At 44.0% G+C, this 17,421-nt stretch overlaps 1 protein-coding gene across 1 annotated transcript; it reads right to left on the bottom strand.

Annotated features, from left to right (window-relative positions):
• Positions 1-3,521: 3,521 nt before the first annotated feature.
• LOC117550396 (zinc finger MYM-type protein 1-like) lies at positions 3,522-12,819 on the bottom strand. The gene is made up of 3 exons (XM_034222825.1): positions 11,919-12,819; positions 10,835-11,724; positions 3,522-4,251 (listed from the first exon to the last, which is right to left on the bottom strand). Exons 1-2 carry the CDS (start codon positions 12,489-12,491, stop codon positions 10,849-10,851), a joined length of 1,449 nt encoding a protein of 482 aa, XP_034078716.1. The 5' UTR covers positions 12,492-12,819; the 3' UTR covers positions 3,522-4,251; positions 10,835-10,848.
• Positions 12,820-17,421: the final 4,602 nt, after the last annotated feature.

The following is a 17,421-nucleotide window of genomic DNA, read 5'->3' on the forward strand; positions in this document are numbered from 1 at the left end:
GGAATATCTGACATCCAAACTTGCCTTCATATTGTTGAGGAAATATTTAGCTAGGCTCAGACCTTTGACCCAGTTTATCGGTTTCCACTGTCCTTGCAGAGCTCAGGCATGCGATCTCGGGGTGCTTCTAACTCTTTATTGTCCCTTTATTCTTGCCTGTTGGCATAACTTGATACAGGATGTTTAGCTGGCTCTAGGGACATCTGATAGTCTATAGTAGGACACAATTATAGTGCTTTGCTTGTTAAGTCTGGTCATGCAGAATGTTGATTATTCTCTTAGAACTAGCTAAATGGGACTCGGTGAGAGATCTGTCTGACATCAGTTCGAGGTCGTCAGTGTTCTCTTTGTGTTCCAAGTCCTAGCTCCAAACGTTTCATTACACATATAAATAGTTGAGTAGTTATATTTTCATTTTGGCACATCCTCTTCAATCAAGCCGCCCAGCTAAAATAATTGGTCTAGCTTTTTACAGCGCCACGGCTTCCACCGATGACATTTTTTTATGTATTTATTGTCAAAGCATTTAATATATTCATTGCTATCGGGATGTTAAGAGCATTCCATGGAATATAACAAAAAAAAATTCTGAAGTGAATTACTACCCCACCTTTAAATGGCAGTGATGGTGTAGCGTGCACAGAATGATTAACAGACTCCGTGCTACACATTTCATTTTAAAGGTTTTCTGAACAAGGCAGAAAGTCACATTGACTTCCACATTCACCGAGCGGCAAATTGGCTCGTGTGTTTTTGCTCATGTCACGTTTTCATAGAAAATGCACTGTTCATGTAGCAATACTGACACCTATTGGCGATCATCTGAAAATACTTCTTAACACAGAAAACAACATAACTTTAACTCAAATGTACCATTTATATTCATTTAACAAAATACGGTACCACTTTACAATGAGACTACCCTAGGGTTTACGAATAGTTTGTAATTAATTTATTAATTAGGTTGTGAACACTTTATAAATCACGACATAAACAGGGCAACTGTGACCGGTTGCTTGCCAAATAGTGAGCCCACATTTATCTGTACTGCTCAGCCTTATATTAGCTATACTTAACTTACTTTGTCTTCTTCATCAGCCAGTTTCTTGGCATCTCTTATGACCATTTATGAATAATAATAATACATTTTATTTTTAAAACCATTTATGAATGAGTTACTAACATTTATAACTGCCAAAAGGGAGCCTTGTTGTAAAGTGTAAAACACATTCCCATTTATTAATGAGTTACTACCATTTATAATTGGTAAAAGGGAGCCTTATTGTAAAGTGTGAAACACATCACCATCTATTGATGAGTCACTAACATTTATAACTACTGAAAGGGTGCGTTGTTTTTAAGTTTAATACACGTCCATTTATGAATGAGTTATAACATTCACGCTGACCTAAAAAACTGATTTTTCACATGAAAGTAAGATGCAACAGAACCAAGCAAAACATTTTATTCACACATGAAGAAAATTAGGAAAACTAGGGCCACCAGGGTGGGTGGAGGGGGTCTGGAGGACGGGTTTTGGGCTGCCCAGGAACACAGCGGAGGACCCGGAAGGGATCTCGGGCGGACGGCCCGGGGGCAAGGCAGAGTCCAAGGTGGGGAACTCGGGCGGACGGCCTGGGGGCAAGGCAGAGTCCATGGTGGGGGTCTCGGGCGGACGGTCCGGGGGCAAGGCAGAGACCATGGAGGGGCAAAGGCCACAGCGGGCGAACTCAGGGGGCCGAGCATGAGGGTGAAGGCAGCGGCAGGAAGAGTCAGGGGGCCGGGCCCGAGGGTGAGGACCGCGGCCGGGAAAGTCAGGGGGCCGGGCTCAAGGGCGAAGACCGCGGCTCTCAGGGGGCCGGGCTCGAGGACGAAGACCAGACAGCTCCGGAGGCCGGGCAGGAAGGCGCTGACGGGACAGCTCCGGAGGCCGGGCAGGACCCGGTGTCGGCCGGACAGGCTTCGGCAGGATCCCCCACGGAAGAGGACCAGGAGTTGGCAGGACCCCCGGCGAGACCTCCAACGGAACAAGACATGGAATTGGCAGGACTCTCAGCGGGTCCTCCAACGGAACAGGACATAGGGTTGGCAGGACCCCCGGCAGAAGAGTAGTCGGCGGGACCCCCAACGGGACAGGACATGGAGCTGGAAGGAACCCCAGTGGAACCTCCAACGGCACAGGACATAGGGTTGGCAGGACCCCCGGGAGAAGAGTCGTCGGCGGGACCCCCAACGGGACAGGACACAGGGTTGGCAGGACACAGGGTTGGCAGGACCCCCGGCAGGAGAGTAGTCGGCAGGACCTCCAACGGCACAGGACATAGGGTTGGCAGGACCTCCGGCAGAAGAGTAGTCGTCGGGACCCCCAACGGGACAGGACATAGAGTTGCAGGACCCCCAGCGGAACCTCCAACGGCACAGGACATAGGGTTGGGCAGGACCCCCAGCAGAAGAGCAGTCGGCGGGACCCCCAACGGGACAGGACATAGGGATGGCCGGACCCCCGGCAGAAGAGTAGTCGGCGGGACCCCCAACGGGACAGGACATGGAGTTGGCAGGACCCCCAGCGGAACCTTCAGCGGCACTCGAGTAGGGAATCGAGAGGGGACTCGAGAGGACACTCGAGAGGAGACTTGAGAGGGAACTCGAGAGGTGACTTGAGAGGGAACTCGAGAAGTGACTTGAAAGGAGGCTTGAGAGGGGACTTGAGAGGGGACTCGAGAGGTAACTTGAGAGTGGACTTGAGAGGTGACTCGAAAGGAGGCTTGAGAGGGAACTCGAGAGGAGACTTGAGAGGTGACTTGAAAGGAGACTCGAGAGGTGACTTGAAAGGAGACTCGAGAGGGAACTTGAGAGGGGACTCGAGAGGGAGCTGGAGATGTGGCTTGAGAGGGGACTTGAGAGGAGAATTGAGACGGTCGGTTCGCCAACAGAACACGGGGGGGGCTGGAGTCGGCCGGAATGCCGACAGGACACGGGGAGCTGGCGTCGGCCGGTACGCCGACAGGACACGGGGAGCTGGCGTCGGCCGGAGACGAGGGGCTGGAGTCAAAACCATGGCTGCTGGGGCCAGGACTGAGGCTGGAACCATGGCTGCTGGGGCCGGAACCATGGCTGCTGGGGCTGGAACCATGGCTGCTGGGGCTGGAACCATGGCTGCTGGGGCCAGAACTGGGGCTGGAACCATGGCTTCTGGGGCTAGGACTGCTAGCCTGGACCTGCGACTCCTTCTCTTAGGAGCCTTTTGGAGGCTCCGTGGACCTCCAAAAGCCAGACGAGTTCCAGAGAACGGCTCCTGGACAGGAGCAGGAACTGGGGAAGAAGCAGAGGTTGACTCCAGACGGAACACACCGAGGCGTATGGTGTCAGGTTGGGAATTGGGAGGCAGGGAGCTAGCATGCCTGGGGCTAGCAGGCCGGGAATCACACACCGAGAGGACGCTCCCCTCCACTTATCAGAGCAGCCAGCCAAAGAAAAGGAAAAACTGAGTAATTCCAGCTCAAAAGGATCTGCTGGGCCCATCCTTGGTTGGTTCGTACTGTTACGGTGGGTGAAGCAAGCAGGACCCAAATGCAGATTACACTGATATTGCCTTTATTTCAAGGATAAAATAATAACTTGGAAAAAACAGAACACTCACCGGTGAACTCAGTCACAAACAAAAGACGAACCAACACTGAACACAGGAAGAGACAAGACTAAATACACGGAGGGGTAATCACAAGACGAGAAACAGCCGGGCAGGGGAGGAGAAACACAAGGGCCACAGGTGAACACAATCAGACAACTAGACACATCAGGGAAACTAACGACAGGAGGAAAAACACAGGGAAAAGGACCAGACAATATACCAAGAGGAAAACACCCATAACCAGACATACAAAACTACAACCGTGACATAACATGAGAATCCTGACACTCTCAGTCTACGGACATGTCCTTTGACGGTCGACCAAGCTCTTTCATTATGTTGGATATGACTGCCGTCTGGGGGTTCACACACCACCTGCTGTGGTTTATGGTGTAGTGGTTGTACCCCACGTTACTCAGCACTCTCCTGTATGCCCTCCACTCATCACTAATAATGCTGTTTCCTGACTTGACATGCCGTCTAATCAGAGGGACAAGGTGGCATCTTGATCGTCTCTCCACTAGTTTCAACACTAGTCTCCGCCTTTTGTCTTTAACTCCCATCATTCCGAAGACCCATTTATTCCTTCTCCAGGTATGTCCAAAGCGTCCACGTGCATACTAACAAAAATAAATCATATCATCTTAGTTAACAACAAAATGCACACAAAATACAGTAAAAATGGTTGCACATCATGTTTCAAAATGCCATACTTGTTTATTAGGTGCATTGTATGACATAATTTAAGGATAATATATATATTTGTTTATTCTCTTGTACAAGAAAGCCCAGTCTATAACTGCCGAACATAGGAACCTTCTCCCATACACAAATAAAATAGTTTACCTTATCAGAACACAAACGGAGCGACAGATAATTAATGAATAACATATATTTGACACAACATTCCAAGATATTGAAAGACAGAAGCGAAACATGTAACATAACATGTAAACAATACAGAAAAAGAATGGCTCAGTCTGCCAACCTAGACCATAATAGTCAGTATTTATATTCCTAAAAATAAAAAATGTAATCATCCAAAAGTTTCTCCGTGCAACCACATTGAAATTATAGAGCCAATATGTGCTAGAAAATTTGATATATATTTACCTGATTTGCCTCATCAAATATTTGTTAAATAAAAAAGTATGCTCACAGAATTGTATTATTTTACTTACTTATTTTAAGTTAAAAATATAGAAAAGTATCGCTTCTAACAGTGAAACACTTTTTTTAATGTCATTTATGGTTATGTTGAGTCAAAATAAAGCACTTGGTGAAAGCAAGAGAACGGTCATGGTCTGGGTTAAACACTGAAAAATAAGTTTTCTTTATTAACTGAAACCACATCACTGCGTGCAGGAAGACGTGAACCTTGTGTGTCAAGGTCCTTGAAATTCTATTTCACGTTACACCCAAACTACATTCCTGCTACTATTTTTTTCTCCTTTCACTAAAGTAAAGACATATTCTGGAACAAATCTTTGCCACGTAACATAATGACTAAACCTAATCTTGTGTGCAATTAAGTTTCTAGAAAGTGTACATACAACAAAAAAAGGAGCATATAAAGGTTGATTGTGAGCGGCAGGTTTGTTTGCATTACAGACTGAAGTTCTTCCTGTGAGTGAAGAGATTAACCATTTCCCAGCAATGTACGAAGTTCACACTCCATATCTCTGACCAAAGAATGTGTCAGAAGCTGCCAGCCAATCAAGGAAAACAACACCATTTGCTCATACAGGTCTGACAAAATCAGAAAGAAAAAATATGGTAAGTAAATGGCTGTAAAGGTAGTCAGCAATGAATGGAACACACTGAACTGGACTTTAACAATATCTAAACTTCATCAAACACCATAGGAAATAACCTTGGACATATTTGTTGAATTGGTTATGTAATGGGTTATTCAAGATCTAGGACATAACTGTTTAACATTAATGGAAGGTGTTCTGCCTTTTCACATCAAAAGTTTGAAGGTTATTTGTTGACTCATACAACTTTGGAAGGCATGTTTTCTGGCTGTCTAATTGTAGTAACAATATTCCAGGCCTCACATGAAGATAGAGAGGGGCACAAGACGCAGCAGCCACTTGGTGAGTAGTAACAGGACTTTGACTGAAACATCGGAATGAGTCCGGCCAATTCAAATGTCTCCGGTCATATTATTAATAATAATAATAATACATGACATTTATATAGCGCTTTTCTAAAAACTCAGACGCTTTGACAGAGAATAACACAAAAGTCAGTGGTTGAATGCAGTGTTGAACAGGTGGGTTTTGAGTGAGGTTTTGAATGCGGTGAGGGAGGAAGAGTCTCTGATGGGTTGGGGTAGTGAGTTCCATAGGGTGGGAGCTGCAACGGAGAAGGCTCTGTCGCCCTAGGACCTGATGTTGGTCCGGATGGGGGGGACAGGAAATTGGTCCGGATGGGGGGGGGGGGGGGGGGGGGGGCAGGAGGTTGGTCCGGATGGGGGGGGGGGACAGGAGGTTGGCAGCACCAGAGCGGAGGGAGCGGGTGGGAGTGTGTCTGTGGAGCAGGTCGGTCAGGTAGAATGGGGCCAGGTTATGGAGGGCTTTGTATGTCAGGAGGAGGATCTTGTACTGAATTATCTGGGGGATGGGGAGCCAGTGGAGCTTGATGAGGACGGGGTGATGTGGTCACGGATTCGGGTGTGGGTGAGTAGACGGGCGGCGGAGTTCTGGATGTATTGGAGTTTATTGATGATTTTTGAAGGTGAACCATAGAGGAGGCTGTTGCAATAGTCCAGACGGGAGGAGATGAAGGCGTGGAGTGGAGTTTCTGCAGCAGTGGGGGAGAGGGATGGACGTAGACGGGTGTGAGGGGAAGTTGGAACTGGGAAACCGTCGATGTTAAGGGTGAATTTTTGGATGGATGTGGTGAGCTTTTTTGGTCCAATGATGATTATTTCAGATTTATCGCAGTTGAGTTTGAGGAAGTTGAGTTCAAGCCAGGATTTGGAGATGGACTTGGTGGAGATGGAAGAGCTGGATGTCGTCGCCAAAGCAGTGGAATTGAAGTCCATGACGGCGGATTAAGTGACCAAGGGGAAGCAGGAAGAGAATGAAGAGGAGGGGGCCGATAACTGAACCTTGGGGGACACCTTGGGGGAGGGGAGCGGTGGGGGATTTGCAGTTTTTGATGGAGATGAGCTGGTGTTATATTGTCGGTATAAATAATTTGCCATTAGCACAATTTAAAGTGTACTAAAAATAATCTGAATAGATGAGTTGGCACCAGTCTCTCTCAGCGATGCCACCAGCGCAAACAGCGAGTTAGCATTACACCACACCACACTATGGGAATTTCTTTCTTTTCTCAGGAAAAATTATATTTCTAATTTGAATTAGTTGCCGTACTAATGGTGCTCAAATCCACAATTGTCGATGTGTACACGCATATTATTGAGTAAGCAGGGCGCCAGGGCGGTGCCGGGAGAAAAACTGATGTAATTTCCAAAGTTCTTCTGCTGGATAATTTTACATCAGGCAATTACTATTATATCGATACAATAATTCAATTGATGTGTAAACAAGTTTGAATAGATACAACTGTCTGTATTTTATGAATATTAACTGTTTATTGTCTCTCACACATTCATTAGTTACAACAGCGATTGCACAAAACATAATGAACACAGATCATATTTGACGGAATATTTTCCATTTGTCTGGTAAATCGCAATCTTAATGGTAACTTTGACAACACTCTGGTGCCTTTTGAACCTTTGATCATGTAGCATAGGCTGAACATCGGCCCACTGGGCTATTTAAGGACGGACCAATAAAGAGCCAGTGAGCAGAGGGGTGGACATTGAGGGCCACAGCAGCAGAGCTGAAGTGGCTTGTTGTGGTAGAACAGAGGCCAGGGGCCATGGTAGGGCTAACAACAGAGAGTGTGTGTTGGTGTGTTCCCTCACTTGCACAGCCACCATGGAGAGGGCTTGTTTACAGGCTGTGTATCCATACGGTAGGGAGAAGAAACAGACATTCTCCCACCACCGACTGACACATACCCCACACCCAAGCTGTCTATCCTCCCCAGCCAAGAGAGCAAGGGATAAGCAGCACAACACAGACTCAGGATCAGCTTCCTATACTGCCCCAACTTTCATGACTGTAAAGGAGAAATATCACCTCTTCTACTGGGCATAATAAGCCAAATGTATAGAGCGCCACCTCTGCGTTTTCATCCCACTAAATATGAATTTGAGAGCTAGTTACTTTATAGAACAAAGTAGAGTAATGAAAATAGCCCTTTTTTAATATGAAAGATGGTCACGTTTGTGCAGAGCTGAGAATATTTAAATTATTTTTTAATATGAATTGACCATGATTTAAAAATAATAAACTAGCAAACAATCTGTAGCCTAATGGCTTCTTTTTAGTTTGTCACATAATCACGATCTTATAGTAGCTCCAACTACAACTGCATCTTAATGGCTACCATAAATGCAAACATTGAAAAACACAATTTGGAAAATGCGGTGACAATGGGCACAAAGGTTGTTGACCTGGACAGGAAGTCTGTCCGTCCATGGAAGCCTGGAAAATGAACGCCTGATTCATCTTCTTTCTTTTCAGTGTATTTGTTCAGAGATGTAGAATCTAGCAAAGTGAAGAGGAAGATGTCGAGATGAGTGGGAACAAATTGATCATGGTAAAATAACACACACACACACACACACACACACACCCACACACACACACACACACACACACACACACACACACACACACACACACACACACACACACACACACACACACACACACACACACACACACACACACACACACACACACACACACACACACACACACACACACACACACACAGAGAGACAGCAGCAGACAGCTTTGTCACACTGTTTCTGTGAGGTGACAAAAAGTCAGCGTCCTTGGAGCACACACAACACCAAGTGGCATCTCTCTCTTACAACGGCTGCACGATAGGTGTGTGTGTGTGTGTGTGTGTGTGTGTGTGTCACCTCGGGCACACTTGGCCTCCAGATGGAGCAGCAGCATCCCTCCAGCTGAAGGTCTATTGGTCCAAAATCCTATAAAACACACTACATGAGAGGGTGAATAGGGCCTCTTTAAGTAGACTACATGCTCTCTGTGATGGATTACAAAATGAATGGAAACCAAAGAAGAAGGACAACATTTAAACATGGTAAACAACATTGGTCAACAACATGTGATGAGACAATAAACCGTCCTAATTATGGCACCAATTGGATAACGAACATAATGAAAATAAATAAAGACAACATAACAACAATAATTACTACCTACTACAAGCATGATTAAAGCACTTCATATTTTAAACAAGTAGCAACACATACCATTTAAAGCCCCCCCATTTCCTTCTTCTCATTGACTTTAAGTTGGTGCAATCTGTTCTTGTTCAGTAATGCCTTTTTCATACTAAATATGAATATTTACGCAACAGTAACTCACACGTTGCTGTCGGTCGCCTTCACATCCCTACAGCTGATTATCTGCTTCACTGAGGGCGTGGAGGACGAACAGACACACAGCAACTTTCAATCTCAGAGTCGTCGTCCCCACTCATCCCCAAATATCTGCTTTAATGCTGCCTCTGTCATCCCACAGCCTTTGGTGCGCCACTGATGAGAACATCTGAAGAGACGTTGGCTGCAAATGACAAAACCTTGAGCAGACTCCAGAAGAGATGATAAAACATTGTTCACCTTGCAAAATATTCATGTCGCCTTTCTTCAGAATGTCTGGAACAAGCTTGTCATCAACGCTTTGGTGCTTCAGAGTCAAAAGTCTTTCAAAAGAGTTTTAAGGCACTTCGAGAGGAGAGGTGTTTATTTTTCTTCAGTTGGCTTTTTTGAAAAAGAGTAAACTGCATATTTAGAGTCTCAAGAAAACCTAAAAGATGGTGTTTATCTGATTTCAGAAAAATACACCTTATGGGATTAGGATCAAGTGAAGCTTCTGAGAGCCACGAACCACCACTTCCCATAGAGCAATTTCACTATATAAACCAGAGGTGGGAGGGGTACAGTATTTTCCTTTAATTTTACAAGCAGGCAATCGGCCAGGAACCCCTGTTCCACAATAATGCCAAATATCCATTCCAGTGTTTCCCATTTATTCTGCATTGTGCAGTGGACTAGAACATATACGCTCATTGTTTTCTGTTTGGATGTTATTTAGCGCTGGTGTGTGTTATGCAGAATGAACATTGCACCGCACTGTGGAAGAAATATCTTTTTAAATGCAAGATTGTTGGGAGGTAATTAGGTTAAACCAATACCCATCATATTGCTGTTTCAGTGAAGACTCAACTCGTGGCATTTGCTCCTGGTGCTCTTCACCACTGTTTTGTAGGAAGTAATGGAAGAATCAGACCAGCTGGGATGCCAGATCACAGCAGCCACCTTTCCTGGCATGTAATTCAGATTGTATGCAGAAAGCTTTAACCCTATGACCTGCCACACTATCACTGCGACCTGCTTCAGCTGCAGAGAGCTGTGCCACGTGTTGCTCTGCTCAGTGTGTTTTGCATACTGTGCTTTGGTTGTCACTCAGTGCACTAGTCTGCAGTGCACTTAAACTCACAATAAACTCGTAGGGGTTTTCAGGTTATTTATGTTATTACACTTTTTGAAATGATTTTAGCTAAATGTACTTATTTTCAGGACAGTGTATATTTAAGCAATAGCTCACGGCAGGCTGTGGTATATGGTCATTATATCACAGCAATACACACTCCGATTTAAATAGTTTTTAATCGTAAATAATGATGTTCAAAATAAAATAGTCCCTCCGTTGCCTTCTGCACAAAACATAGTGTGAGGTGGTTGTTATGCAACAACACTAACAGCTAACGAACATATTAGACAGACAGCGTTGATCAGTGGCGAGCCGTGACTTTTCTACCTAGGCCCTCTGACCCCACCCCCCTCTTCCCTCGAAAAAAAAAAGAAAAAGTTTTTACGTCACAGCCTATAGTATACTTCAGCGGAATATCAAAACAGCGGCCCGGGGTGCAAAACGCATCAATGACAGCGACCCTCTACCACACAAAACAACACCATTTATATAAACACCTATCATGACAGGGCACCCACAGCCAAGTAACAATTACAAATGAATTAAGTCGGCACGGCGGCCCACATTGAAAATCACTTTGACTTACCTTTGATGATCAAATCACCTAAACACAAAGTCCATCCTCCTGTCTTTTTGGATAAAGAACTTGATGGCGTCGTCATGCAGGTGATCCTTTGCTTTTAAAGCAATCAGCAATTCCTTCTCGATCGAAATTAAGGCCAAGTCTGACAGTCGGACTTGCCCAGTCGTGGACCTCGAGTAGCTTTTTATGCGCTTCAGCGCAGAGAAGGACCTCTCCACAGAGGCAGTGGACACAGGTATTGTCAGGATGATGCATGAGAGGGTGTACACCTGTTTCATGCTTTCACTCAGTCCTTTTTTGAGGAGAAACTGATGAATGTCGGCTGGGCTTTTCCCCAAAATGTCAGACATGCCGTACATCACGGCGAGTTCCGTGTGCAGTCGAGGCTGGTCGAAATATCCGCCATAGCTCTCCATCAAACTGTTCAAGGCAGCAGTTGGGAAATAGTTACAGTAATGCCCGAACTGTTGCGGGTCCAGAAGGGCCAGGAATTCCAGCTTTTTGTGGTCACTGAAGCGGTTGGAAATCTGGGTTAGCAGGCTGTCAATTACGCTGCAGTGGAGCTCCCTGTACCGTGCACGAACGTCTCCTTGAGCTCCACGGCCGCGCGGAGGACCAACCAAAGCCTGGGTTTCATCGTAGACGCTGTCAAAGTTCCCCTTCTCCTGTTCAATTTGTCGCTGTAGCTGATCCACTCTGGCCAGGCAGAACTGCATATCAAAACCTTTGTTCTGAAGTATTTCAAAAACAACATCCGAGTAGGAGAAGATAGCGTGGAAGGTTTTCAACCAAAAGCTGAAATCGAAGCTGGTAAGGAGGGTGATGTATCCATCAGAGCAATGAACAGTTTCGTCATCAAACTCTGTGTGATGGTCTACGATGTGCTCGAACACCTACGAGAGTAATGCTTAGTTTAGAAAAAACAACTTATAGACCTCCAGTAAACACTAAGATTAGCTTTCCATTTAATGTAATACTAGCATAGTTCTTTACCTTCATGTTTTTATGAGTGGGTAGTTTCCAACACTAAATCATTTCTTTATTATTGTTAATATTTCCATTACGTTCATTGTTATTATTATCTTACCTCTCTCAATTCCCTGGTCTTATCTGCCACTGTGCACACCAAGCAAGAATGAAAGCACCAGCGAGTAGGAGCTGCCCGTGGAAGCCTATGCTGGCAAATATCATCCAGTAGCTTGGTGCGCTTTGCTGAGCGGCTGAAAAAGGTGGCCAAGCCAGAGAGGTGGGAGAAGAAGACCTTACACTCTCTTATCTTGGAAGCTCCATTTGACAAAACGAGATTTAAGATGTGAGCATAGCAGTGAATGAAAAGGGCCTGTGGAATTGTTTCCTTAACTTTCGCTTGCACCCCATTCAATCCAGAGGCCATAACAGCTGCTCCATCGTAGCACTGCGCGACCACTTTGTCAATACAGCCACTCTCCCTCAGGAATTCCAGCAGCCGTGTAGCTATGGCCTCTGCTCGTTTGTCCTCTGTCACATCTTCGTACTTGAAGAAACGCTCTTTTATCCCATCGTCAGTGACATATCGAAGCACATATGACATCTGCGCCACGTTGCTAATGTCTGTCGTTTCATCCAACATGACCGCAACAAAAGGTGCCTTCCTCAGCTCCTCTTTCATGCTATCCGTCATTACACTAGCGACAGCGCTGATCAGGTCATTCTGAATCCTTGAAGATGTGCCGGTAAATACTGTTGATGTGGCGAGGTGTGTGTGCAGGTCGCTGTCATATTCTGCCACTAAATCCAGCAACTCTATGTAATTCCCCTTGTTTGATGAAGTTACACTCTCATCGTGACCTCGGAACGGCAACTCCTGCTTGCCCAAGTACACCACACAATTTATCAGGCGTTTCAAAATTCCTCGGTTCCTCTTCACCTTTTCATTATGAAGGATGACACCCCGGCGTTGTTGCTCATCCAGCTGGAGCTCTATCCTGGTGTCCCCAAATGTTTTAAGCCGAATAGTATAGCTCTGAGGTGACCTGAAGCATTCTGATGGCGATGTGCTAATTTGGATAAACTTCCTAAATCAGAATATCCATCTCTGGCCCATGACCCACTGTCCGCTCGAAAAAGCAAGCAATCCCAGCAGTACAGCTTTTGTTCCCTGGTTGATCCGGTCATCCAGTTGTATCTGGCGTAATTGCCGATATTAAAATGCCTCTCGAACCGTTTGGTTTTTTGAACCAAATTAAGCTGTGGTGTTGGTCGCCCTTTGGTAATTAACTCCAATTTATCCGTGTAACTCATTCTTGAAAAAGACTTGGTTAGTAGTTTCGCAACGATGTCATCACTATCACTAACGTGAGCCATCGTGAATGAACGTATGCTAATTCCGCCTAGCTTGACCCGTTGATATATCACATGCATAAACTTGGCAGCGCAGCGGGCGGAACTTGTCATAAAGTCCGCGATAATAAAGCCCTCCCATTTAGAGGGAAGATATGATTGGTCAATTGTACTGTCACTTGACATTACTCTCTCGTTGTTTTACTATAGCAGGCCCTCTGTGAATCGCATAGAGGGCCAGACGAGCTTTTTTCATGTAACCCTTCACATTCAAACAGAAACTGAACAGGCAGATTCGAAGGATTTATTTCTTTGGAAATTTGATTTTAAATACAAATAAATCAAGTTTTTTCGGTAAAAATATAACAAAAATAATATTTAAAAAATATATATTAAAAAAAATATATATTTTTTAAATGTTTTTAAATATTATTTTTTAGAATATCTTAGGCCCTCAGAGAGGGCCTAGAGGGCCATGACGGCTCGCCACTGGCGTTGATCCATTATTTGGCTATTTATTTACATTCATTTGTATGTTGCTGTTTATTATGCACCCACTGAAAAACTGTCCAGCATCAGTAGAGTGGCTTACGAGGTTACTTGTATAGGCTGAGGTAGTTCTAGGCTGTTGCTTGGCTTGGCGAGAATATTGCTCCACTTTCTCCGGTCCCCGAGATTCAGCTTCCAGTAGCTCTTTCGCACCTGTGGCCACTAAAGGTCATAATTTCTCTGCTTTCAAGACCCGCATCAGAAAGCTTTTGAATGGTGGTACTGCAGAGGCAGTGGTTGGTGTATTTCTGCTGTGTTCCTGCTTGTTCATGTTACATGTACATAATGTTCCTGGGTCTAAGATAATTGTTTAATTGCAAATGCTGTAAGAGAGTGAAAGTGACTTGGGTCTCTGCTCAGAACGCCATTACTCCACTTTAATATATGTGCACAAAATAGTTGTTTTCTCTCATGTCGGCTTCTTATTCATCAGCAGCAGATGGCTTTCTGACCCGTTTGGTTTCATTTCGTATCAAAAACATTTGAAAACATATAAGTATGATAATATATAATATATTTGCATGTATCTGTTTCCTTGCTTGATGTATCTTGGGGATCAGTAAGACTTTTTTTTTTGTGCAGCTTCCAGTTCAGCTACTAAATTTAAAAGACAATGACAAACGATGACATACATATTTTAATCACAACTGCTCTGTAGTATAACTGATTTGGGGTACTAATTCACAAAGTTAGACAAGTCCTTGGAGACACAACTTTTGTATCTACAGATCCTGACTGGCACTGATCCAGTTCCAGCGGCTGCTGCTTTGATGAGGAAATGAAGCAGTCCTGGAGCTGCGACGCTTTAATGACATTTCAGGAGGAACCCTGTTTCCTGACGTGAAAATAATGAAGTGCGGAGAATGCTGCTGTTGGTTTCAGAGTAGCGTGTTGATGGAGCACTGTGGCTGAGCTTCTGAATACTGTTCACTTCTGATATCATGACATGTGTTATCTCCACCTGAAGATGCTTCATTTACCTAAGTCAATTTGTTCTGCTGTTAAATAACTTCTCTGAACTTTTGACTTTTCTGTTATTTCAAAGATTAAAGGTATGTTTCCTCTGAGTATTTCCAAAGAGTGAGGTGGATGGTTAAATGTTTGAATATCTATCAGACTTAATGAAATCCCCATGACTGAGAGAGACACCTGTTCACATTAAGCTGAACCCATGAGCAGGCATGTTCCACAGGAAATATTGGTGAGTATTTTTTCCAGAGTAATTACTATTTTGCTCTGAAATAGTGATATTTAATCATTTTGGAGTGTATTTATTACTCATAGCTTCTAGAGTGCGATCAAAAATACAGAGACAATTCTGGACAATTATATTGGAGTTAAACCATGACCACGCCTACTCATGTTCCTTAAGTTTCACTTCTGCTGCCATTACAAGTCTCTCGTAGTGATGGGAATTATGGCTCTTTGAAGGGAGCCGCATCTTGTGGCTCCGTTTCTTTCAAAGAGCCGTTCAAAAGAGCAGTTTTTTTAAAGGGTGGGGTTACTAGGTTTATCTGCGAAATAATCAGCATGGATTTCATGCTGGTCTTTGCTGGTCTTTGCTTTTTTATGCTGTTTCATGCTGGTCTATGCTGGTGAAGCTGGTTGTTATGCTGGTCTACCGGTGCAAAAGGCTGGTAGACCAGCATGGTGTTGCTGGTGAAGCTGGTATACCAGCATGGCGTTGCTGGTGAAGCTGGTATACCAGCATGGCGTTGCTGGTGAAGCTGGTATTGAGCTAACACTGAAATGTTGTGTTTTATTTGCAAAAGCTCCCAGGCAAATTCTAATTCCCTGATAAAACACTTGAAGCTAATCCACGGACTTTGTTCAGGTAAAAGACTTTGCCTTAAATGTTCTCAAGTTTATGGCTATCCGGGTTTAGAAAGCATCTCAATATAACACACACACCTTGTTCTGATCCTGGTGAAGGCCCCTCTACAGCTGAAGATTTGGCATCAAGTCATTTTGATGATTTGCCATCAATACCCCTTCTGAATCACACCTTGATAAGAGTTTCGTAGACAGCTGCGCAGCAACAGTAGCTGAACTTAAAGTGGCAGGTGTAGGTCAAACCACCATTAATTCTTTGGTCATTTCCATGGAAGAGATTGTTTATGATATCCATAATCAAGCAAAATAGTCGGTAAAAAAGTGTCTATCTTTACAGGAGCCTCTCAAAAGAGTGTAACATCGATCAGTGTTCTGAAAAAATGGAAAATCCTTTTTGGTGTATTAAATTCAGAAAGTAAGAGAAGGCAATATTTTACAGAGAAGTGGGGAAGGGTAGACCCAGTGGAATATGTTCTTGGGACAAGATTTGATACCCTGCGCAATCGGACTACTGGAGGTTATGAACAGGTTGTTGTTACTGATACATTTGTTTACCAATTTTGAAAAGATTACAGTTAATTTACAAACACCCTAATATAAAGGAGATGCTGCAGACTGAAACCATTTCAAAAGAAAATGTTCTTCATGTTTGTTTGTTTGTTTGTTTGTAGCCTTTATTTAACCAGGTGAAGCCCCTTGAGATCAAAAGATCTCTTTTTCAAGGGTGACCTGCAGGACATTAGTTACACATGTAACAGAAAAACAACAGAACAACAATAAGGACGAAATACAACATAATGTACAGGGTACAGTTTACAAACTCTATTTACAGAGACAGGTACCATGAATATCAAACAGCATGTCACCCAGCTGAGTTTTAAAATGATGCAGGGGAACCAAAGTGCTCAGTTTTAAACATGTTTGCAGACTGTTCCAATTTAGTGGAGCTGCTCAACTAAAAGCTTTCTTCCCTAAGACAGTCCTAGCACTTGGCACATTTAATAAAACAACATCATGAGATCTTAGGCAATATGTACTTTCAATTCGTCGAGAGATCAGAGAGCAGATATAAAAAGGTAGTTTACCCAACATGGCTTTGTAAATGAACATGTACCAATGACTGAGCCTCCGTACAGTTAGTGAAGGCAGACCTGCCTTGGCATACAGGGTACAGTGATGAGTAAGTGCTTTACAGTTAGTAACAAATCTCAGGGCACTGTGATAGGCGGCATCTAACTTTTCCAGGCAATGGGCAGGTGCATTCATATAGATCAAATCACCATAGTCCAGCACAGGTCAAAAGGTCACAGTGACTAGCCTTTTCCTGGCTTCAAAAGAGAAACAGGACTTGTTTCTGAAAAAGAAACCTAGACTAACCCTCAGCTTTTTAAGCAGATTAATGACCTGAAGTTTAAAAGTAAGACAATCATCAAGCCAGATACCAAGGTATTTATAACATGTAACCACTTTGAGTACTTGTCCTTGCTTACAATATCCAAAACAGGCTCTGGTGTCTTTTTAGCTTTAGAAAAGAGCATTACCTTGGTTTTATCAACATTTAAAATAAGCTTAAGTTCAGCAAGCTGAGTCTGAGTAATGTTAAAAACAGTCTGTAATTTAACACCAGCCTCCTTAATGGAGGGACCTGCACAGTACATCACGGTATCATCCGCATACAAATGTAAAGTAGCTTCATCCACATTTTCACCTAAACTGTTGATATATATGGAGAATAAAAGTGGACCTAAAACAGAACCTTGAGGAACACCATTAGCAATGTTTAACCACTCAGAAGACAGCCCATCAAAGTGAACACATTGGGACCTTTCAGAGAGGTAGTTCACAAACCAACCCACTGCATGGCTGGATATGCCGATACTGAGTAGCCT

This window comes from Gymnodraco acuticeps, unplaced genomic scaffold, assembly GCF_902827175.1.
Source record: "Gymnodraco acuticeps unplaced genomic scaffold, fGymAcu1.1, whole genome shotgun sequence".
In the NCBI taxonomy this organism is placed as follows: Eukaryota; Metazoa; Chordata; class Actinopteri; order Perciformes; family Bathydraconidae; genus Gymnodraco; species Gymnodraco acuticeps.